General features: G+C 38.0%; 1 protein-coding gene across 3 annotated transcripts in view; it reads right to left on the bottom strand.

Moving 5' to 3' along the window:
* The window catches only part of kcnn1.S (potassium channel, calcium activated intermediate/small conductance subfamily N alpha, member 1 S homeolog), a 54,836-nt gene that overhangs the window by 22,016 nt on the left and 11,624 nt on the right, over positions 1-21,196 (bottom strand). For all 3 annotated transcript variants that reach the window (XM_018239887.2, XM_041580025.1, XM_041580026.1), the window contains exons 4-6: positions 3,217-3,358; positions 2,448-2,558; positions 904-1,031 (exon numbers count right to left, since the gene is read on the bottom strand). In XM_018239887.2, coding sequence (XP_018095376.1) covers positions 904-1,031; positions 2,448-2,558; positions 3,217-3,358 — 381 coding nt within the window. The remainder of the gene's footprint in view (positions 1-903; positions 1,032-2,447; positions 2,559-3,216; positions 3,359-21,196) is intronic.

Consider the following 21,196-nt stretch of genomic DNA (forward strand, 5'->3'; position numbering starts at 1 on the left):
TACAAGACTAAAATGTAGTCTCCTATCATGTCATGCCATTACCGCTATAACCTATTAATAATAGCCTTACAATTCCCTCAGGTACATTAGCCTTATGAACTGTACTCTACTACTCCTAATGGTTCCCCAGTGTCCTATAATTGGTGTTTTTTAAAACCTTAAACAAGTCTGCTGCTCATTGTATCTGCTTTTTTTTACTTTTCTAGTCTTTTCCTATAGCTCACCGCCATCTCTATTGTTATATTATAACCATCTTGGATTTCTAGGTTTGACTATATTTGAATTTCATATTATACCTCCCTCCTAGTTAATATTTTACTTAACAACACAATAAACAATATTTCTAAAACTTCTCACATCTCACACACTAATCTGTACCTGTAAATAATCTTTCCAGGTCTCAGCACAGTCACATCCCTTCCTTTTCAGAGCCTTCTGGCATGCACAAGCAGCACTCTTCACACACAGCTCAGTACAATAAGCATATCCAACTGCAAAACACAACTAGTTTCTCATTCTTTTTTTCTACAAATTGTACAGCCTAACTGCATCTCTCTGTTAATTAAACTACACTCCCAGTGTCCTCCACCCAACCATTATGCTGCTTCCTTTCTCTTCCCTTTTAATTTCACACAGTCATTGCTGCAAGATGTTTAACAAATCTTTCTTTTCCTCTTGGAGCTTACCCTTTTAGACGAAATTCCAAAACCTAACTACATCCAGTTAAAACTCTTTCCTCTTTTTTGCAATCTCAGTATTTTCTCAATAGTCACACTTGTTCCATCGTGTAAGCACAACTGTCCACTGTGCTATCCTTATCAGAGCTATAATATGGCAGGAACCAAACTCCCCCCACCAAACCAACCCTGGTTTATACTATTTTGCTAGGTCTCACACACTTACAGGTGAATGGCTTGCAGGAACTTGCGCTGATGTTTGCGTACTTTAGCATGGTCGATCTTTCTCACGAGCTTGGTGTGTTTGTAAATTAGCCAAGTTTCCCTGAGCACGTTGGCAGCTGCATTTTTCACCTGTAAAAACAACAAACAAAAGCAAAAGACACAAACAAATATAAAGAGTGAATAAGGAGCTGCTGTGCAGGTTCAATAAGCAGGAAGACATGGGGTAAAGATCAGGAAAATGTCAGTTGTGATGGGAGATGTTTGGGCATGTTTGAAAGCAACGGGGAGGAAGGCAATGATAAGAAAGGAGAAGCAAGAAGTAGAGAAATGAGAAAACAGCTGGTAGAGAGAGCATCTACAGAAGTCGAGGTAATCCTATGAGGGATATTGCCCCATGAGCTGAAAGGTCTGTAGCTACTCTTACTTTTCTTGCCTGGAGATGCCTCATCTACATTGGACTGCTAGCAAGCTAAATGGGATATTCTGCCCTGCCAGACCAACAGAAATGTAATGGTTTTAAAAGGTAATTTCCCCCATACGGCTAATTGAACCATACCAAAGTGTGGGGAAGCACAGGAAGGTGCATCCTGCCAGAATTCTTCCCAGTGTTTCAGATTAATGTGGGATAATACCAAATTGCTTAAGGAAGTAGGTAGTATTTTGGTTGAATGTGGGGGCATGCTTTGGTTTCAACCAAGGTGAATCGGGGGGGGGCGACCTAAAATATTTTAAAAATACTTAGATATTGTGAGATCACTGCCTGACTGCCTGACCGTAAAATGATAGACTGTATTGATTGATTTTGGTGCCTGAAAAATGTCAGGAGAACTTTTTGCAAAAGATGAAGTTGGTGTCTTTTAAAATTCAACTACAATGTAACTTTTCTATCATCATTTATTCTTTGCTAGGCAACTGCTGGTGAGGTTCCTTTAAGTTATAGTTTTCACCACCTGAAGGTCACTAGTCCAACAAAATATATGAGATGTCTTTATTATTTAACTGACTGGCTTTTGATATATTGTGTCTATACTATTTGCACAAGAGATAGTACAACTTCCCCCACATGTATGTTTGCCCAGGAGCAGTTAAATCATAGCAACCAATACGATGTTTGTTTTTACAGGTGACCTGTACATGCTACCTGCTATTTGGTTGCTATAGGCTACTGCTCCTGGGCAAATTTAGTGACTTTTATTACATGTGCATTCTTAGCAGCTTTTTTTTATTCCAGCCATTTTCTAGCTTCATCAACCCCCTACACACCATTAGTTCTTCAATTTGTCTCCTTTAATTTATCTCCTGTAAAACATTTATTGGTTGTTTCTGTGGAATGTCACTGTGATGTTAAAGTAAATAAAAGAAAAAGAAGGAAGAAGTCTGTATGGAAAAGATATAAGCTTGAATCGAAAGAGGAAATGCTAGAGTGGCTAATGGGTAAAGAAAGAGGAAATGTGCAATGCTTCAACATTCTCAGTGACACATACTCTCTGCCCCTTTGCCACTACTCTGACTCCCTTTCCCTCATCCCTTCCAGCAAATTTGTACCCGCTTTGATAGTTGTGTGTCCATCATAAAGTTGTGTACATGTTTCTCAGCTTTGGTAAGTTCCAGTTTTCTTGCAACAACAGCGACAACCAGAGCTGTGCAGCCTGCCCCCTGCAGAAGGAAGTCAAGCAGAGTAGAAAAACATGCTCTTATTAGCCAACAAAATACCAACCAACCTTGAAAGATATCATTTAAGTAGGAATAAATGGCAAATTATGACTAACAAATAAACACTTTGGTCTGCGGTCAGGGCTGAGGAGAAGAAGTCATTAAAAATTAAATAATGTAATAATTTTTCCCTGTTGCCACCTGTGAATTTTCTTCTAGTATGCATGTTTAGAATTTTTAGTATTTGGTGAATACACATTATTTTGTTGTTAGCATGAAATAGGTAAGCAAAGAAAACCAGCTGGTATAGTGTGCAAATAATGTGCCTTTAGCCATTCAGTTCTGTAGACCATACAGGGGAATAGGTACAAATGTTGCTCCAGGTTCAGTTACCCCATGCAGTCAATTTACCTTTACTACTGCCACTCCAGTAGAATAGGTTATCTTAGCTACTGATTGATGCAATAGGTTTATAACACTTTGTCTTTATTGTTACATTTCAGTCCTAACCATAGTATTGAAACATGATCCAGTCTAAAGGCAAACTGCATTTCTTTGACTCGTTAAGTAGTTCATATGTATAATAGATATATTAAAACAATAGAAAAGCTGGCAAATGTGAAAAACAGAGAGAGAGATTCCATTCCAATGCCATTCTTACCATAATGCCAGTTAGTAGACAGACTCCCTTGCCACAGTAAGTGTTGGGCACCATATCTCCATAACCAATGGAAAGGAATGTTATAGAAATAAGCCACATGGCACCCAGGAAGTTACTGGTGATCTCCTGCTTGTCATGGTACCTGCCAGAGAAAAAGTAATAGAAAGAAACCAGAAAAAGGTGAGCTTGGTAAAGGGGTGATTTCACTGTAGTAAATGCATGCCAACCTATGGTATTGAGAAAAACCCTGATTAATCCAGCTCCATGCCAAGTAATTCATTCCTCACAGTTTTTTTCTAGGACCTAAGTGCACTAAGGGTAAAAACTTGACTAAATGATAGTACTACAATAAAAATATACGAATAACAAAGAAAATTGCTTTGCCTCTGATCTGTAGTGTTAAATATTTATACAATCTATAAACCTAATTTATCTGATCATATGAGTTCTGTGTCCATTGGTCCACAATTTGAGTATTTAATTTGAAATTTAAATCATCTATGATATTGTTTACAGGGTTCTATAAAAAGAACAGAGGCGCCAAAAGAATAAAAGGATATAAACGAGTTTAAAAACCAAAACTTGGTAATCAGAGGAGGCAGTAGTGGACTTACCTCCTCCAAGCAGACACAAAACGACTGTAATTAAGCAGTCAAAATTTATTAACGAACTCCAATCAGTGCAATGCGTTTCACGGGCTCAGACCCGCTTCTTCAGGCAATAAACTTAGGAGTTACAGCTGTGAATTTCAGAGACCAAAGTGACAAATAGTATGCTGTATGCTTATTCATCAAAACAAAAGCTTTTTTAGTATTACAAAAATATGTATGGTAGTCATTATTCTGGGATAAAGGTATGGTGCAGGGATTGGTTAGCTATTAAAAAAATGGTGGGGTTTTGGGATATACCAACGTAAAGGTTGATAGGTATTAGAGGATACAACAATTATACAGGTGAAGTGCAGTAAATAGGGTAAAAAGGAAGTGCAGTGAGCAAAAACATAGTGGGGCTGCAAAGTTAATATAAAGTCATAACTAACAAAACAGATAAGGCATAGAGTGGTGTGTGGTAATAAATAACAAGACTCACCATCTGGCAGTAGTATACACACTTAGCGCCTCTGTGCCGGCGAAGGACGCCTGAGTGTCGTTTATAGTGAGAGTTTGGAGGGGAACCAGCATCTTACAAACAGGAAGTGCATCATAGGGGGGCGGGGTTAAGGCAAAAGGTTCAATACTATAGTATAGGAAGTAAATAGTCACCATGTTGGGAGCGGCAGTGTGGGGGTTACTTAGTCGCCATGTTGGATGGGACAGAGTAGTGAAATAGGTACATAAAAGTGCGTGAGGGTACACATATAAGAAATAGGGGAGTGTTGATCATATTGATGTGGGCAAGCGGCTATAAAATCAGGGCAGGTTATTAAAATGGAGTGTCATAGTGCATGATGCCTGAATAATAACCATATGGAGCAAAAACAGGTTGCTTATACAGAATAATAAAAACATTATCTAAAACATATATTAAAAATTGTAATCAAAAACATCCATCCATAAAGTATCAGATACTGTGATCAAATATAATACATTGATATATAGAATATACGATATGCCACCTTATTTATTATTCCAATGTTCTAAAACATTGGAAGTTTGAATCAAAAATAAAATATATGTTGTTTATTCACAGTAAAAACATGAGACTGTAGGTCGTAAATACGTAAAAAATTTGTTAAAAAAATATATAAAAGAACCATAAAAGAGAGGACTGACTAAAAGTGTTAACGGAACAGAACGGATATGATTATGGGGGTTGATATTTAATAAATTTTCTCTAAGACCTCGTTGAGTCCTTCAGGAACGAGTGTCTTTAGGGTTTGGATCCAATACATCTCAAGTTTTTTAAGTTTTTCAAATGCCGCCGGTTCTGTCTCATTGATATTATCTATAAGGGTGATGGAGAAAGTGTCGGGATTGCTCTGGTGTGCTGAGTGAAAGTGACGTGAAACACTGTGCATGGGGAATTTGTTCAAAATATTCCTTTTATGTTGACCTATCCGGCTCCGGGCCTCTTGTGTGGTTCTGCCAACATATTGGAGATGACAGGCACAGGTGATGACGTAAATTACAAATTTAGACTGACAGGATATGTGTTTTTTTATGGAGTACTGGATATTGGTAACCGTGGACATGAAATTGGAGGTATTGGAAACAAAAGAACAGGCTAAGCAGCGGGGGCGGTGGCAGGACCAGGAGCCCAATGTCAGTGGTACTTGATCAGGTGTGTTGTTTTTGGTCTTGGGATTGCGGAGCCTGCTGGGAGCTAATAAATTCCTAAGGTTTGGTGCTCTCCTGTATGTGATTAATGGTTTGTCGGGTAGTAGGGGTCTTAAGTATGGGTCCTGAAGTAGAATTTCCCATCTTTTGTTAAGTATGGATCTGATTCCCTGGTGTTCTTTACTGTATTGAGTAATGAACCGGGGGGGGGTGGATTGAATTGGGTATTGATTATGGTAGGTATTGGGATCAAGGGGTTGTTGTTTTGCTTGATGACAGGCGTCTTTGATTAATTCTTAGCAAGAAAATACCCGAGAAAATTAATCAAAGACGCCTGTCGTCAAGCAAAACAACAACCCCTTGATCCCAATACCACTACCATAATCAATACCCAATTCAATCCACCCCCCCGGTTCATTAATCAATACAGTAAAGAACACCAGGGAATCAGATCCATACTTAACAAAAGATGGGAAATTCTACTTCAGGACCCATACTTAAGACCCCTACTACCCGACAAACCATTAATCACATACAGGAGAGCACCAAACCTTAGGAATTTATTAGCTCCCAGCAGGCTCCGCAATCCCAAGACAACAACAACACACACCTGATCAAGTACCACTGACATTGGGCTCCTGGTCCTGCCACCGCCCCCGCTGCTTAGCCTGTTCTTTTGTTTCCAATACCTCCAATTTCATGTCCATGGTTACCAATATCCAGTACTCCATAAAAAAACACATATCCTGTCAGTCTAAATTTGTAATTTACGTCATCACCTGTGCCTGTCATCTCCAATATGTTGGCAGAACCACACAAGAGGCCCGGAGCCGGATAGGTCAACATAAAAGGAATATTTTGAACAAATTCCCCATGCACAGTGTTTCACGTCACTTTCACTCAGCACACCAGAGCAATCCCGACACTTTCTCCATCACCCTTATAGATAATATCAATGAGACAGAACCGGCGGCATTTGAAAAACTTAAAAAACTTGAGATGTATTGGATCCAAACCCTAAAGACACTCGTTCCAGAAGGACTCAACGAGGTCTTAGAGAAAATTTATTAAATATCAACCCCCATAATCATATCCGTTCTGTTCCGTTAACACTTTTAGTCAGTCCTCTCTTTTATGGTTCTTTTATATATTTTTTTAACGAATTTTTTACGTATTTACGACCTACAGTCTCATGTTTTTACTGTGAATAAACAACATATATTTTATTTTTGATTCAAACTTCCAATGTTTTAGAACATTGGAATAATAAATAAGGTGGCATATCGTATATTCTATATATCAATGTATTATATTTGATCACAGTATCTGATACTTTATGGATGTATGTTTTTGATTACAATTTTTAATATATGTCTTAGATAATGTTTTTATTATTCTGTATAAGCAACCTGTTTTTGCTCCATATGGTTATTATTCAGGCATCATGCACTATGGCACTCCATTTTAATAACCTGCCCTGATTTTATAGCCGCTTGCCCACATCAATATGATCAACACTCCCCTATTTCTTATATGTGTACCCTCACGCACTTTTATGTACCTATTTCACTACTCTGTCCCATCCAACATGGCGGCTAAGTAACCCCCACACTGCCCCTCCCAACATGGTGACTATTTACTTCCTATACTATAGTATTGAACCTTTTGCCTTAACCCCGCCCCCCTATGATGCACTTCTTGTTTGTAAGATGCTGGTTCCCCTCCAAACTCTAACTATAAAAGACACTCAGGCGTCCTTCGCTGGCACAGAGGCGCTAAGTGTGTATACTACTGCCAGATGGTGAGTCTAGTTATTTATTACCACACACCACTCTATGCCTTATCTGTTTTGTTAGTTATGACTTTATATTAACTTTGCAGCCCCACTATGTTTTTGCTCACTGCACTTCCTTTTTACCCTATTTACTGCACTTCACCTGTATAATTGTTGTATCCTCTAATACCTATCAACCTTTACGTTGGTATATCCCAAAACCCCCCCATTTTTTTAATAGCTAACCAATCCCTGCACCATACCTTTATCCCAGAATAATGACTACCATACATATTTTTGTAATACTAAAAAAGCTTTTGTTTTGATGAATAAGCATACAGCATACTATTTGTCACTTTGGTCTCTGAAATTCACAGCTGTAACTCCTATGTTTATTGCCTGTAGAAGTGGGTCTGAGCCCGTGAAACGCGTTGCACTGATTGGAGTTCATTAATAAATTTTGACTGCTTAATTACAGTTGTTTTGTGTCTGCTTGGAGGAGGTAAGTCCACTACTGCCTCCTCTGATTACCAAGTTTTGGTTTTTAAACTCGTTTATATCCTTATAATACACAAAAGCCATGAATATCTTGTAAATTATATCCTTATAAACGGTGAGTAGTGATGTCATCAGTTATAAACGGTGAGTAGTGATGTAATTTCTGTCACATGACTCACTAAAATTTGTGTATTATAATTAATAAAGTACCCCCAGTTGTAAAATATGAGGATATTATAAGTTACCTCGGAGTTCCATGACCTGTATAAAAACACTCGGCCTTCGGCCTCGTGTTTTTATATGGTCATGAAACTCCTCGGTAACTTATAATATCCTTATATTTTACAACTGGGGGTACTTTATTAATTATAATACACAAATTTTAGTGAGTCATGTGACAGAAATTACATCACTACTCATCCTGAGTGGGGTCAGGACAATCTCCCCACCTGCCTTTACAGTGGTTGCCTATTGGTAACCTTGGTTTGTGAGTATATGTTATCTACTCTTATTTCATTATCCCTTACCAATACATATTACACTATTGGGGCTCTTGGTGTTCCTTTTGTTTATTTCATTGTTTACAGGGTGGTCATAATAACCAATCACTTTTCCAGCTGGAAAAATTTTTTCTAGCTCAGAGATGATTTGTCTACATCCTTAATCCCAATTTTCAAGCTCTGCCTCTGAACTCTATTGCCCCATAGTAAAAAAAAACATTCTGCCTAACTGTCAGAAGTCTCAGTTTGTTGAATACTTTCTTAGCAAATGTGCTCAAGTTCATGACACTGGGAATCCTTCAGGACTTTCTAAGTGTTATAAACTTGAGCACATTTGCTATACATTTTTCATGCTAAGAAAGTTAAGGAAGTTTGAGTAAATCTGCCCCGAAGTGTTTTAGGAAAACAATTGCCCAGTGCAACCAGCTCTTTGATCAGTGCAAGAAATGCTAAATATGTCCAATAGTAATGTCTGCAGAACCATTCCCAGACATCTGGAATGTGAATGGAAGTATCAGGGACCACTTAGTAATACAACAGAAGCAAATATCTAAGGGGCTAATAAGGTTTATTGCATTGGAGCAAGTCTGCACCATTGTTAGCAAATGAGCCATACAGTTACAAACTGAATTTTAAATGGGCTATATGTGGCTGATGTTGTTGACACAGTCATGGATCTTCTACATTGGAACCCTTAAACCTTATTGCCATTAGCATGTGTTGGTTCAATAAAAGACGTATCGTTCTAGACATTAAGACCTAAACATGCCCCAGTCAGTAATAATACACTTAAGTCCTAAACATGCCCCAGTCAGTAATATTGTTTGCAGCTTGTATAACTGACATCATGAACATATGCCTGTCATTAGATATTCTTTATTCATCTGTGTAATTGGGGGCCTAAATGAAAATCAGCACACAAATGTCTTTGTAGGTTTAGCCGGGATCTGTTTGTTTGAGGCAAAGAAGATCTGTACAGGTATGGGACCTATTCTCCAAAATGCTTGGGACCTGGGGTTTTCCATATAACAGCTCATCAGAGACACTATGTTATCTACTGATATGACGTATTAAGTAACCTGGTTTTAAAACCTCATTTTACATTTTGTATGTATTATTCAGACAGGTCTAGGACTAATAAAGCCACCATTATGATGGCAGAGAAGAGTTTACTTTATTTAGAGAGACATGGAGTTAGTGTAAAATTTAGAAGGGATTACCAGTTACACAGGCATTTGTCGGAAATCATTCAAAATGTAATAGAGTGAAAAGTGTATGAGGTGTGAGATTCTATTGTGGGTGCTCAGCGGGTCTCATGTGTCAAGTTTGCTCAATAAACATTTTCAATCAAGGGAGGTGGAGTGATGCTACAAAAGGGTCAATACAGTTTACAGTCAATGTGACAGTATGTAGAAACATACATGAAACATACCTGCAATGCATGAACACACCATTATTTCAGTATTAGACATTACAGAGAGTCATGTGACACAAATTACATCACTAAACACAAGGAGAAAGGCCCTAATGTGGGGCGAAACTTTGGATATGCATTAATAATAAACACGAATAACGGAGGGTCCTTCTGCTAAATTATTTATATATATATATATATATATATATATATATATATATATATATATATATATATATATATATATAGAGCAGAGCAAAGAACCGGCACTCACGAAATGGAGGTCAAGCGTGCCTGGGTGCAGTCCTAGATCGGTAACATCAATTAGAAGTAGTGAAGATCGCACTCGCAGGTATTAATGTAGAAAAGGAAATATATATATATATATAGTCCCACAGTACCCACACTCAAATCTTGGCGATTCCAGTGGTGCCAGATCAAATAACTTGTATAGTAGAAAGGAGGATCGCCACTCACTGTAATTGTAGTGAAGAAAGTTGCTATTATTTTTCAAACAAGTTTACATCTTAATCCGACGTTTCGGACCCGCACGGGGCCCTTTCCCAAGAATCGTGTGGGTCCGAAACGTCGGATTGAGATGTAAACTGTGAGTGTCGATCCTCCTCTCTACTATATATATATATAGAATGGACCAGCACACCGTTTTCTTCAATCAAACGTGTTTATTCAATACACACTGTGCATCCAACGTTTCGGGCCCGCATCCCGGGCCTTTATCATCCTTGATAAAGGCCCGGATGCGGGCCGAAACGTTGGATGCACAGTGTGTATTGAATAAACACGTTTGATTGAAGAAAACGGTGTGCTGGTCCATTCTATGCATATATAAAGACTTTGACCGAGCACCCGGACTGGAGAAAAAAGAGGACAGAGTGCAGGTGTTTGTATTATAATATATATATATATATATATATATATATATATATATATATATATATATCCAGAGATCAATGGTGCACACCGATTAACCATGTCTAAACCAGGGTGCCCCCAATAATGGTATATAGAATATGAAGAAAGTTGCGGCACTCACGGGAGCTTTGTGTAATCAGAAACAAAAATGATTTATCTAGCTTAACGTTTCGAACCCTCACAGGGTTCTTCGTCAGGAGAATACAACAAAAAAATATGAAGAACCCTGTGGGTTTGAAACGTTGAGTTAAATAAATAATTTTTGTTTCTGATTACACAAAGATCCCGTGAGTGCCGCACCTTTCTTCATAATATATATATATATATATATATATATATATATATATATATATATATATATATATATATTCCTGCCAGACTGGTGCACTCAAAACAATCCACAGCTGCCTGGGTGCTGGTCAAATCATTGATACATAATAATCAAACAAACCGCACTCCAAGGTCTTGTAAAGTGATCAAAAAAGACAGTGCTTTATTCTGAGAATAAATCTTGGAGTGCGGTTTGTTTGTTTATTTTATATTTTATATATATAATAATTTTTTTTTTTTTATTACAAAAAAATCCAATGTTTTGAGCACAAGCAGTGCTCTTCCTCAGGACAAACCAAAAGACTGAAAAGCAGCACAAACATTCAAACCCTAACCAAACAAATGTGGTAACCAGTGAAACCAATGTAAAACAGGTGCAGTGATCAGTTGGTGGAAGGAAAAGAGAATAGTGAAATGTACACAATTAGGTGACCATTAACATTATTTGACGCGCAAAATGTGAAATGTCAATGTAAATTATCAGTAACAAAACATAAACAGTGTTGTAATCTTATTAAGCGGGGGGAAAAAAGGCAACAGTGTTCACTGTACGTAAACTGATACTAAATAGGCAAAAGTGAGCAGAGCTCCGAATCATTGGGTGAACAAACCCAGAGGTGTCCCTGTATAAGACCACAGTCCCACATGGGCGCCCCAGCACCCGACCTTCAGTATGAATCATCAGTTGGAGTAAAAGCTACTATAACTCCCACCAGGATGATATGGCATAAGTTATAATGTATATGTTATGACATGCCGACCTGTTGAGACTTATAGTTATACTACTCCGACGTGTCTTCGGTGGCACATACTGGACGCTGCTTCCACTATAAATGCCTTTGCATGCCAGCTGATTGGCTTTATCGGCTGAAAAGGTGACAGTGATTATCACCTGTGCCCAGGTTCAGAGTACATCTGACCTTATACTGAGCTCACTTGCCAGCTCTCGTTTGATCATGCATTGATAATAAATGCTTTCTGTCTTCTGTCTTTGACTGTCCCTGTTTTTACTCATTTGAACTTAGCTGTGCCCCCTTTGCTTTTGAGGAACATTTGTCTATTCTACAACCTTTAGACTTTACGTTTTATGCCACTTATGCCATGTACCACGAACCACTTATGGTTTTTGTTTTTTTGTTATTTAGTATTTCATTTTGTCTTCTTTTGAGGAACATTTGTCTATTCTACAACCTTTAGACTTTACGTTTTATGCCACTTATGCCATGTACCACGAACCACTTATGGTTTTTGTTTTTTTGTTATTTAGTATTTCATTTTGTCTTCTTTTATTTTCCTTTGTCTTTTCTTTTCTTATGCACCAAACAGACTGGATACTGTTTGGGTTGATACGTGCTTTGAGTATGTTCACTCAAGTTGATTGTGTGTATTTGAACTTGTTTTCTCTCACATAATAAACATACAAGTTTCAAATTATGATTCATACTTAAGATTCTGCATTGGATGGGTGCTGGGGTGGCCATGTGGGACTGTGGTCTTATACAGGGACACCATGGGCTTCCACAAAATGGGGCAAGGGAGGGCACTTGCCCTGCCTTGGAGTCTCTGATCTGAACTCAGGGTTGTCAGGTAATTTTCAAAACCAGCCAAAGTCAGCTATAAAACCAGCCCAAAACTGAAAAAATCTAAAAAGATAAATGAATATATGTGAAAATTCGCCTTTTTCAAATTTTCACTGATTTGCCCGTCAGCAGGGGTGTAACTACAGAGGGGGGCCCAGGAGGTATAGGTGCCCCATAAGGCCCTAATACATATACACACCGCGGGTTGGGCAGGTTCGGGTCGACTTCGCACTGCTCCTCGCGGTTGGTGGGCAGGTTGAGCTCTTCTCCTGCTCTCCCTGCCACCTTCAAATGCCGGCATCCGACTTCCGGTTTTATAGGCTCGCGTCTGCTCGCCCCGCCCCTTTTTTGATGTCATTGTGACATCATCGGCGGGGCGGTGCGGGTCTATAAAAGTACCCCCGGAAGTGCGGGTGCGGGCAGGCATGGGTTGCAGCAGGGCGGGTTAGGGTCGGGTGCGGGTCAGGAAAACCCTGACCCGCACATCACTACTACTCGTGTAACTGGGCCTGTTACATCTCCCTATATATGTGTGTGGGTGTGTGTATGTATGAGTGTGTATATGTGGGTGTATATATGTTCCCAATGTTAATTGGGAAAAGTTTCCGTGCACAGAGCTGCAGTGTCCTACTGGCAGCACGCTGAGCTGAAATCAAGTAAGTGAGCATGGTCGGGCCCCCCCCCTTAGACAGAAAATCCTGCGGGCCCAGGACATCTGTCCCCTCCTGTGACCCCCTGATGCCGGCCCTGTATGTGTCCATCTCAGGCTAGTGCCACAGGTGATGTTTATTGGCTTAACACCACTTACTTATGTCTCTGCAATGAGAGGGCACTGTTTCAGCCTGGGTAAATATACACAGAATGAGTTTCTGCACAAATGCATGTTTTCAATCCAAAATCTGCTCAGTGTGTATGCACCCAGGAGACATTGACTGTGTTAATGAAGAGGCAAAAGTGAGTTCGTTTCAGCAGATTAGTTGTTTCTTACTAGTCTAAAAGTGGCCATACATGGGCAGATCTTGGCTTCCAATTCAGCACTTTCAGTCCAACATGCCTAACTGAACTCGCCGAATAATGTCTGTCTGTGTATGGCCAGCTTTATGTAAGTGCAAGTGTGTGAATCAATGCAAATGTGTAAGTAAGTAAAAAACTACGGTTACTGACCATTGCATCTTATGCACTGATTCACCTGCTAATATGTGTGTGCCCAAGGCATGATTTGCTTGCAAAGTAGATAAAGATGGCAACATTGGCTCAGAATTATGACTCATGTTTTATTATATCATTATAATGCATTTTTTTTCACCATCAGGCTATTTAAAAATTTAGCTGACTAATAGTTCTGTCTTAAGTGTAGTAACAATTCCATTCCTAGATATCTGTCTTTGCCATAAAAATATTTGTAGACATTTTGCTTGTGATGTTTTTACCTACTTGCCCCCACACCTTTGGGTTTGTTCACCTAATGATTCGGAGCGCTGCTTACTTAGCCTAGTTAGTATTAGTTTACTTATACTGAACGCTGTTTCCTTATTTTTTCCACCTAATAAGTTTACAACACTGTATAAGTTTTGCTACTGATGATTTACATTTCACGTTCTGCGTTGGGTTGTCCCTGAAAAGCACTGTTTGTGCTCAAAACGTTGGATTTTTTGTAATAAAACATTTTTCGTTATAAGTCCCAGTGTGTGCGCTCTCTCTCTCTCTCTCTCTCTCACTCTCACTCTCTCTCTCTCTCTCTCTCTCTCTCTCTCTCTCTCTCTCTCTCTCTCTCTCTCTCTCTCTCTCTCTCTCTCTCTCTCTCTCTCTCTCTCTCTCTCTCTCTCTCTCTCTCTCTCTCTCTCTATTAGTATGTATGTATTTTTATACATGTGAGTCAGTCCCTAAGCTCAGGTATGTGAGAGCAGCCCACAGCCTGTGCTATGAATCGGCAAAAACGAATGTGATGAAATTTATGGAGGAGCAGATCTTCATTTACAGTATAAAGGTCTGTGGTTGCCTTAGATGGGTACAGAAGCCCAAATTATAATGTGTGGTATTTCTAGCCTAATTCTTTGTGAGCTTTTGTGCTCCTTTATGAAAACAGTAAATCAAGAGACCATAGTATGGTATGAGACTATATTTGATTGATAAGTATTCCTTTAAGTCTGGGATTCAGGCCTGTGACCTATCCCTACATAACTCATTTTAATTACTTGACTATAAAAGCAGGAAATTAATGCATTAACCCTTTCTGGTTGATTGGGGGCTACACAATCTGGACAACAATTTTTATACCCATTGGATTAACCTGTAACAGAAGCTTTGTATTATATTGAGCCGTACATATATTTATGCTGTACATAGAATTGTTGCACAACAGAGGTCTATGTTCCTTGAACGTACAATTTTTTGAAGCTATGTGCTAGATGAAATTAAAACATTTTGCATCTTACAATTAAAATTTACAATTACAATTTTTTATTTCCCCTTAAAGAAGAAATAAAGTCTAAAAGAGAACATGGCTATAAGGTTTATTTCATATACTAATGTGTACCAGTTCAGAGTAACAGCAATGATCACTGCCTTTAACATTGTCTATAGCAGCTCTCCAACTTGAATCTTGTTCAGCCATCTTTTTCATGTCAGTGACACTGCACATGCTCAGTGTGCTCTTGCCTCTATGGAGAAGCTACACTTAAGGGTCCTTGGCAATCTTCAAATTGATATTTTATAAAATAAAATAAAACCAACATTTGTGGACACATGCATTTTGCATTTACAGTAAATAGATATCCCGGTGAATGTCAAAATATGAACTTTCATATAAGGAATACTACGTTTTCTCTTTACTTTATAGAGTATCAACAATACATAGACATACATAAGTATCATTCTTTTTCCTTTTGGTTATAATTAAAGTATATACAACACACGAACCAGGAATAGAGGCATCAGAATCTACATGCTTACATGCAAATAAGCCTAAGATATTTTCGATTATACATACATCCTAAACTGTGTTTTATAAACTTTGGTCTGAAAGAGAAAGGGCCACAGTAATAATGAGCATGCCAGTTACGGCAGAATGAGTTTTTATGGCTGAGTGAGTTCCCATCTTACTGCTCAGTGAGTAGGGCTGAGCCTTTAAATGAGACCATGCTGCTTGCATGCTTTTTATTAAGCCTCTCTGCATGAGGAGATTAATGGCTGTCTAGTCCAGAGCAGGGCAGGCAATGGGAGCCTGGCTTCTCCCTGACATGCATGTCTCAATGCTGGTATCTAAGGGACATGCTGTAGCAAAAAAATGACAAGATGTGACTCATGCTGTATCCATCCAACTAAAGTTCACCTTTGCAAAAATTCCCTCATCCCCCTTAAGAAATGATTAATACCAAGATATAGCATTGTCTGTGCGATAGCCATGAGCTTCTGCACTCATTAACTCCAAAGTGCAAATTGTTTTGACCAGCAATTATATATTATATATACTGGCTTCAAGTTGTCACTATCTGTTTATCAAGGCAAGTATTCACCAGCATCACTGCACCCAGAATTTACTTGCGAGTCAAGAATTTACTGCGAGTCCCTCGTGCCGGGACAGCAGAAATCCAAGAAGCCTTTTCAAGCCTTTGCTTGTTCTATCACGATTTGCCAAGAGGTTAAGGGCTACCTCACTTTGACAGAAACTTTCATGCTAAAAACCCTGTTTTAAAGATGGTGTTCAAGAGCTTATAATGTGGACCAGTCTCACAACTATTGTGTGGATATAAAAAAAATCACGTGTTTGGGATTGGGCAGGATAAGACTGGGCCTGATAATATTGTGTTTCAATTTTACCTATCTCTACTCCCCAATAAAGAAAATTGCAGTTAAATTTGCTGCCTTGGATTTGTCCCACAACAACATACCTCTATTTAATGACTCAATTTGGGATATCAATCACAAGATAACCCGTGGGACAAGCCAATAAGAATATTTTCATTTTCAATTTTACCTAACTAAAATATGTATAACGCTCTCCCCAAGAAATAATCATTAAAAAACATTTATATAAATCAGCTTCCCTCAGCAGTATAACTTTTGCCATTATGTTGTACTGAACGACCCGTACAGAAAAATAAAATTGTAGTTAAACCTATATATATATATATATATATATATATATATATATATATATATATATATATATATACTGTATATTTCAAAAGGACCCGCACTCCAAGATTAGTGAACCATCAACCATTTATTTTCAAATAAATGTGCATTCAACATCTAGTCCCTAATTTAAATTAATTTGTATTTTGTCCTTGATAAAGACCCTAATGTGGGCCAAAACGTTGGTTGCACAAGTTTGAAAATTAGCATTGATGGTTCACTAATCTTGGAGTGCAGGTCCATTTGAACTCAATGTTTTGACCCTGCACCCTCATCAACAGAAGGTTGGCTCAGAATACAAACGTTTGATCCTGTTTATACATTGAAAAATTACCCTAAAAGTGTTTTAATGGGTAAATACAATATATATATATATATATATATATATATATATATATATATATATATATATATATATATATATATATATATATATATATATTGTACAGTATACATATATATATATATATATATATACTGTACCAAAAAAACGCACTCACAGGTCTCTCCTTCAAAAAAGCTGCAAAGATTATGATTTATTTCTTCGACGTTTCGGCTACAAAATTCTAGCCGTCCTCAGGAAGATAAGAGAAGTGTCATCTTAATTTAATCAAATCTTATAGTGAACTTGTTGTCAACATCTGTGACAAAACCCATATGTCCAGTTTCTTGTTTCAGTTCCAGCGGATAGTGACAACCCTGTGACAAAACTATTGAAAAATATGCATAACCAAACCCGATGTCATGTAGTGAGAGTCATCGCGCTAGTTATATACTTACCCCCAGCTAGCGGTCGCAGCCCCATCGCGCCCTTCAGTACCAATGTGTCCCTCTTAGGGGAAGTTAAGCTGACACTTCTCTTATCGCATGACTCTATGTTGTGGTGGGCACTTGATGATGATGTCACAGGCAGATTTGGTGCCAACACTGCATGTTAAATATGACCACACTTGAGTAATGTTGTTCTTCCTGAGGACGACTAGAGTTTTGTAGCCGAAACGTTGAAGAAATATATCACATCCTTTGCGGCTTTTTTGAAGGAGAGACCTGTGAGTGCGGTTTTTTTTTTGGTACAGTATATCATACAAGCATTACCAGCACCCAGGCATTTACGATCTGGGAAGGTGTGCACCATTTTGGACTCATTATATATATATATATATATATATATATATATATATATATATATATATATATATATATATATATATATATATATATATATATATATATATATATATATATATATATATATATATATATATATATATATATATAAAATATATATATATATAAAATATATATATATATATATATATATAGTCAACTACAAAAGGTCCTCTGCACTCAACCCATTATCAATATATTTAAGACAGAGACATTTTGTGCATACTGCTACTAAAAAATGCCTTACCCTTTAAACAACACAGGGATTGTTTGTCCATATATTGCAATATATTTAAGCTGGCCAACTACGTCAAAGACGTTGTAGCTCCCACCCCTCCCAGCTATAGTCAGGTGATCCCACTGGTGTCTAATAAAAGGGCAGCCAAGTTTGGGAGTTTTACTTTGAAAGCAGCTAGTAAGTTGCAGGTAAAACTTAGTCCCTTTGTAAAATGTATAATTAAGCAATTGAATTCTTAATGAATCAGATGAAAATTAAGCGTAGGACTGGCCAGATATGGGATTTCTTTGACGTAGTTGGCCAGCTTAAATATATTGCAATATATGGACAAACAATCCCTGTGTTGTTTAAAGGGTAAGGCATTTTTTAGTAGCAGTATGCACAAAATGTCTCTGTCTTAAATATATTGATAATGGGTTGAGAACAGAGGACTTCTTGTAGTTGACTATATGTATTTTGTGGTCACACCCTCATTGCACCCCCGCCTAATGGTTTTAAAAAATAGTGGTGAGCACAACTTTCCCTTGTTTGTTATAGTTATACAGGAGCAGTGACCAGCTCCATGTTGTAGCTCCCACCCCTCCCAGCTATAGTCAGGTGATCCCACTGGTGTCTAATAAAAGGGCAGCCAAGTTTGGGAGTTTTACTTTGAAAGCAGCTAGTAAGTTGCAGGTAAAACGTAGTCCCTTTGTAAAATGTATAATTAAGCAATTGAATTCTTAATGAATCAGATGAAAATTAAGCGTAGGACTGGCCAGATATGGGATGACTTTGACGTAGTTGGCCAGCTTAAATATATTGCAATATATGGACAAACAATCCCTGTGTTGTTTAAAGGGTAAGGCATTTTTTAGTAGCAGTATGCACAAAATGTCTCTGTCTTAAATATATTGATAATGGGTTGAGTGCAGAGGACTTCTTGTAGTTGACTATATGTATTTTGTGGTCACACCCTCATTGCACCCCCGCCTAATGGTTTTAAAAAATAGTGGTGAGCACAACTTTCCCTTGTTTGTTATAGTTATACAGGAGCAGTGACCAGCTCCATGTTGTAGCTCCCTCCCAGCTATAGTCAGGTGATCCCACTGGTGTCTAATAAAAGGGCAGCCAAGTTTGGGAGTTTTACTTTGAAAGCAGCTAGTAAGTTGCAGGTAAAACGTAGTCCCTTTGTAAAATGTATAATTAAGCAATTGAATTCTTAATGAATCAAATGAAAATTAAGCGTAGGACTGGCCAGATATGGGATGACTTTGACGTAGTTGGCCAGCTTAAATATATTGCAATATATGGACAAACAATCCCTGTTTTGTTTAAAGGGTAAGGCATTTTTTAGTAGCAGTATGCACAAAATGTCTCTGTCTTAAATATATTGATAATGGGTTGAGTGCAGAGGACTTCTTGTAGTTGACTATATATATATATATATATATATATATAATAGGGATGCACCGAATCCAGGATTCGGCCAAATCCTTCTGCCCGGTCGAACCGAATCCAAATCCTAATTTGCATATGCAAAAAAACATGTTTTCCTCTTCCCACCCCTAATTAGCATATGCAAATTAGGATTCGGTTCGGTATTCGGCCGAATCTTTCACAAAGGATTCGGGGGTTCGGCCGAATCCAAAATAGTGGATTCGGTGCACCCCTTATATATATATATTGTTTTTACCCATTAAAACACTTTGATGACCATTTTAAATTGCCTTTAAATTTCAAGTGCTGGTGATTTCCCCGGCTAATTCACAAGATGCAATTTCACCTTGCTAATAAATGTGTCTCTGACCAGAATTCCACTCACAGATGGATCTGTACAGAGCTCTGTATCAAGCCTCAGTATGACATATCATAAAATACTTGTTGACAGCTGCAAAATTTGATTTTTGTTCCTCACAGTCACTAATTTATTGGCGACTATTGCTATATTCCCTTGAGCTGCAGGCTACAAGATGCTTCTCCTTCTGATTCGGGGATATCTAGACACAGTACACTGGGAGGAATACACCACCTCCAACTGGACACAGCAGCAAATATGATTCCCTCAAAGTCCTTAGTTCAGTACAAGGCTATGTGGAGCCTTGCATCAAGGAAAAATGTTGCATTGTGGGTAAGAAATGAGCAATTTGTGTCCAAAGTTGGACTTGGCACACTGGTTTGCTTGACCCCATATCTGTAATTTAGCAGACTCTTTTCCTTTGTATGTCTTTTTTGTAAATAAAGGCAGCCTTATAACTGCTATTGAGCTACAGTATATATTTCATGTGTCTCCCACTAGAGTGGTGAAATAAAGCACTGCTGAATGGATATAAAGTGACATTGAGGGTGCCTTTATCTCCACCTCCAAATACCCACACGTGGAAAAAAGGGAAGACTGGACCATCGTCTTACATTGTAATAACAAGAAAGTCTGATTAACAGGCTGATACACTAACAGAAAATATTGCCTTGATTCACAGACACTAACAGCTGAGCAAAATATTTTGTGAAAACACTGTTGAGGAATAAGTACACAGAAATCACATCAGACAGCATTACAATAATATTTTCTTAATATGAGTATCCTTACTGACAAAGGTTCAACATTTTAGTACTTTGATAGCTAAATAGTGAATTTCATCAAAAACTATATTGCCTAAGAAATGCATGCTGGGTAATTGGGAATGAAGGAACCCCCAACCTTTCTTTTACATAAAGATGTATAAAAATGGATCACAGTCCCATTGTCTGCCATGAAAACCAAGCAGTGATAAAGAAGGGAGAGATATGGAGACAGCAGGGGCAATCAGAAGGGAGTTAGAGGTTGCTGCAGTCGTATTCCTAACCAATATTATATCTGTCATAACTTTTTAATTTTTCTAAACGTTGCCACTAATTAAAGAAAAGCTTACTACATTGAAAATCAGAACATTTCGGATAGTAGCTGTGATTTCTTTTGCAAGTATTGCCTAGTTATCTGCATGTGTCCTTTGTCGGGTTTTGGATATATCATTGTATGCAGAGATTAGTTATGCTGCATGCATATCATTAACCGTGGAAGCAACAACTTGGCAGCAATGAGAGACTGCTGCAGATATATATACAGTATACAGTGGCATAATAACTAGATGTCACTGGGCCCCACAGCAAATACATT

This window comes from Xenopus laevis, chromosome 1S, assembly GCF_017654675.1.
Source record: "Xenopus laevis strain J_2021 chromosome 1S, Xenopus_laevis_v10.1, whole genome shotgun sequence".
NCBI lineage: Eukaryota > Metazoa > Chordata > Amphibia > Anura > Pipidae > Xenopus > Xenopus laevis.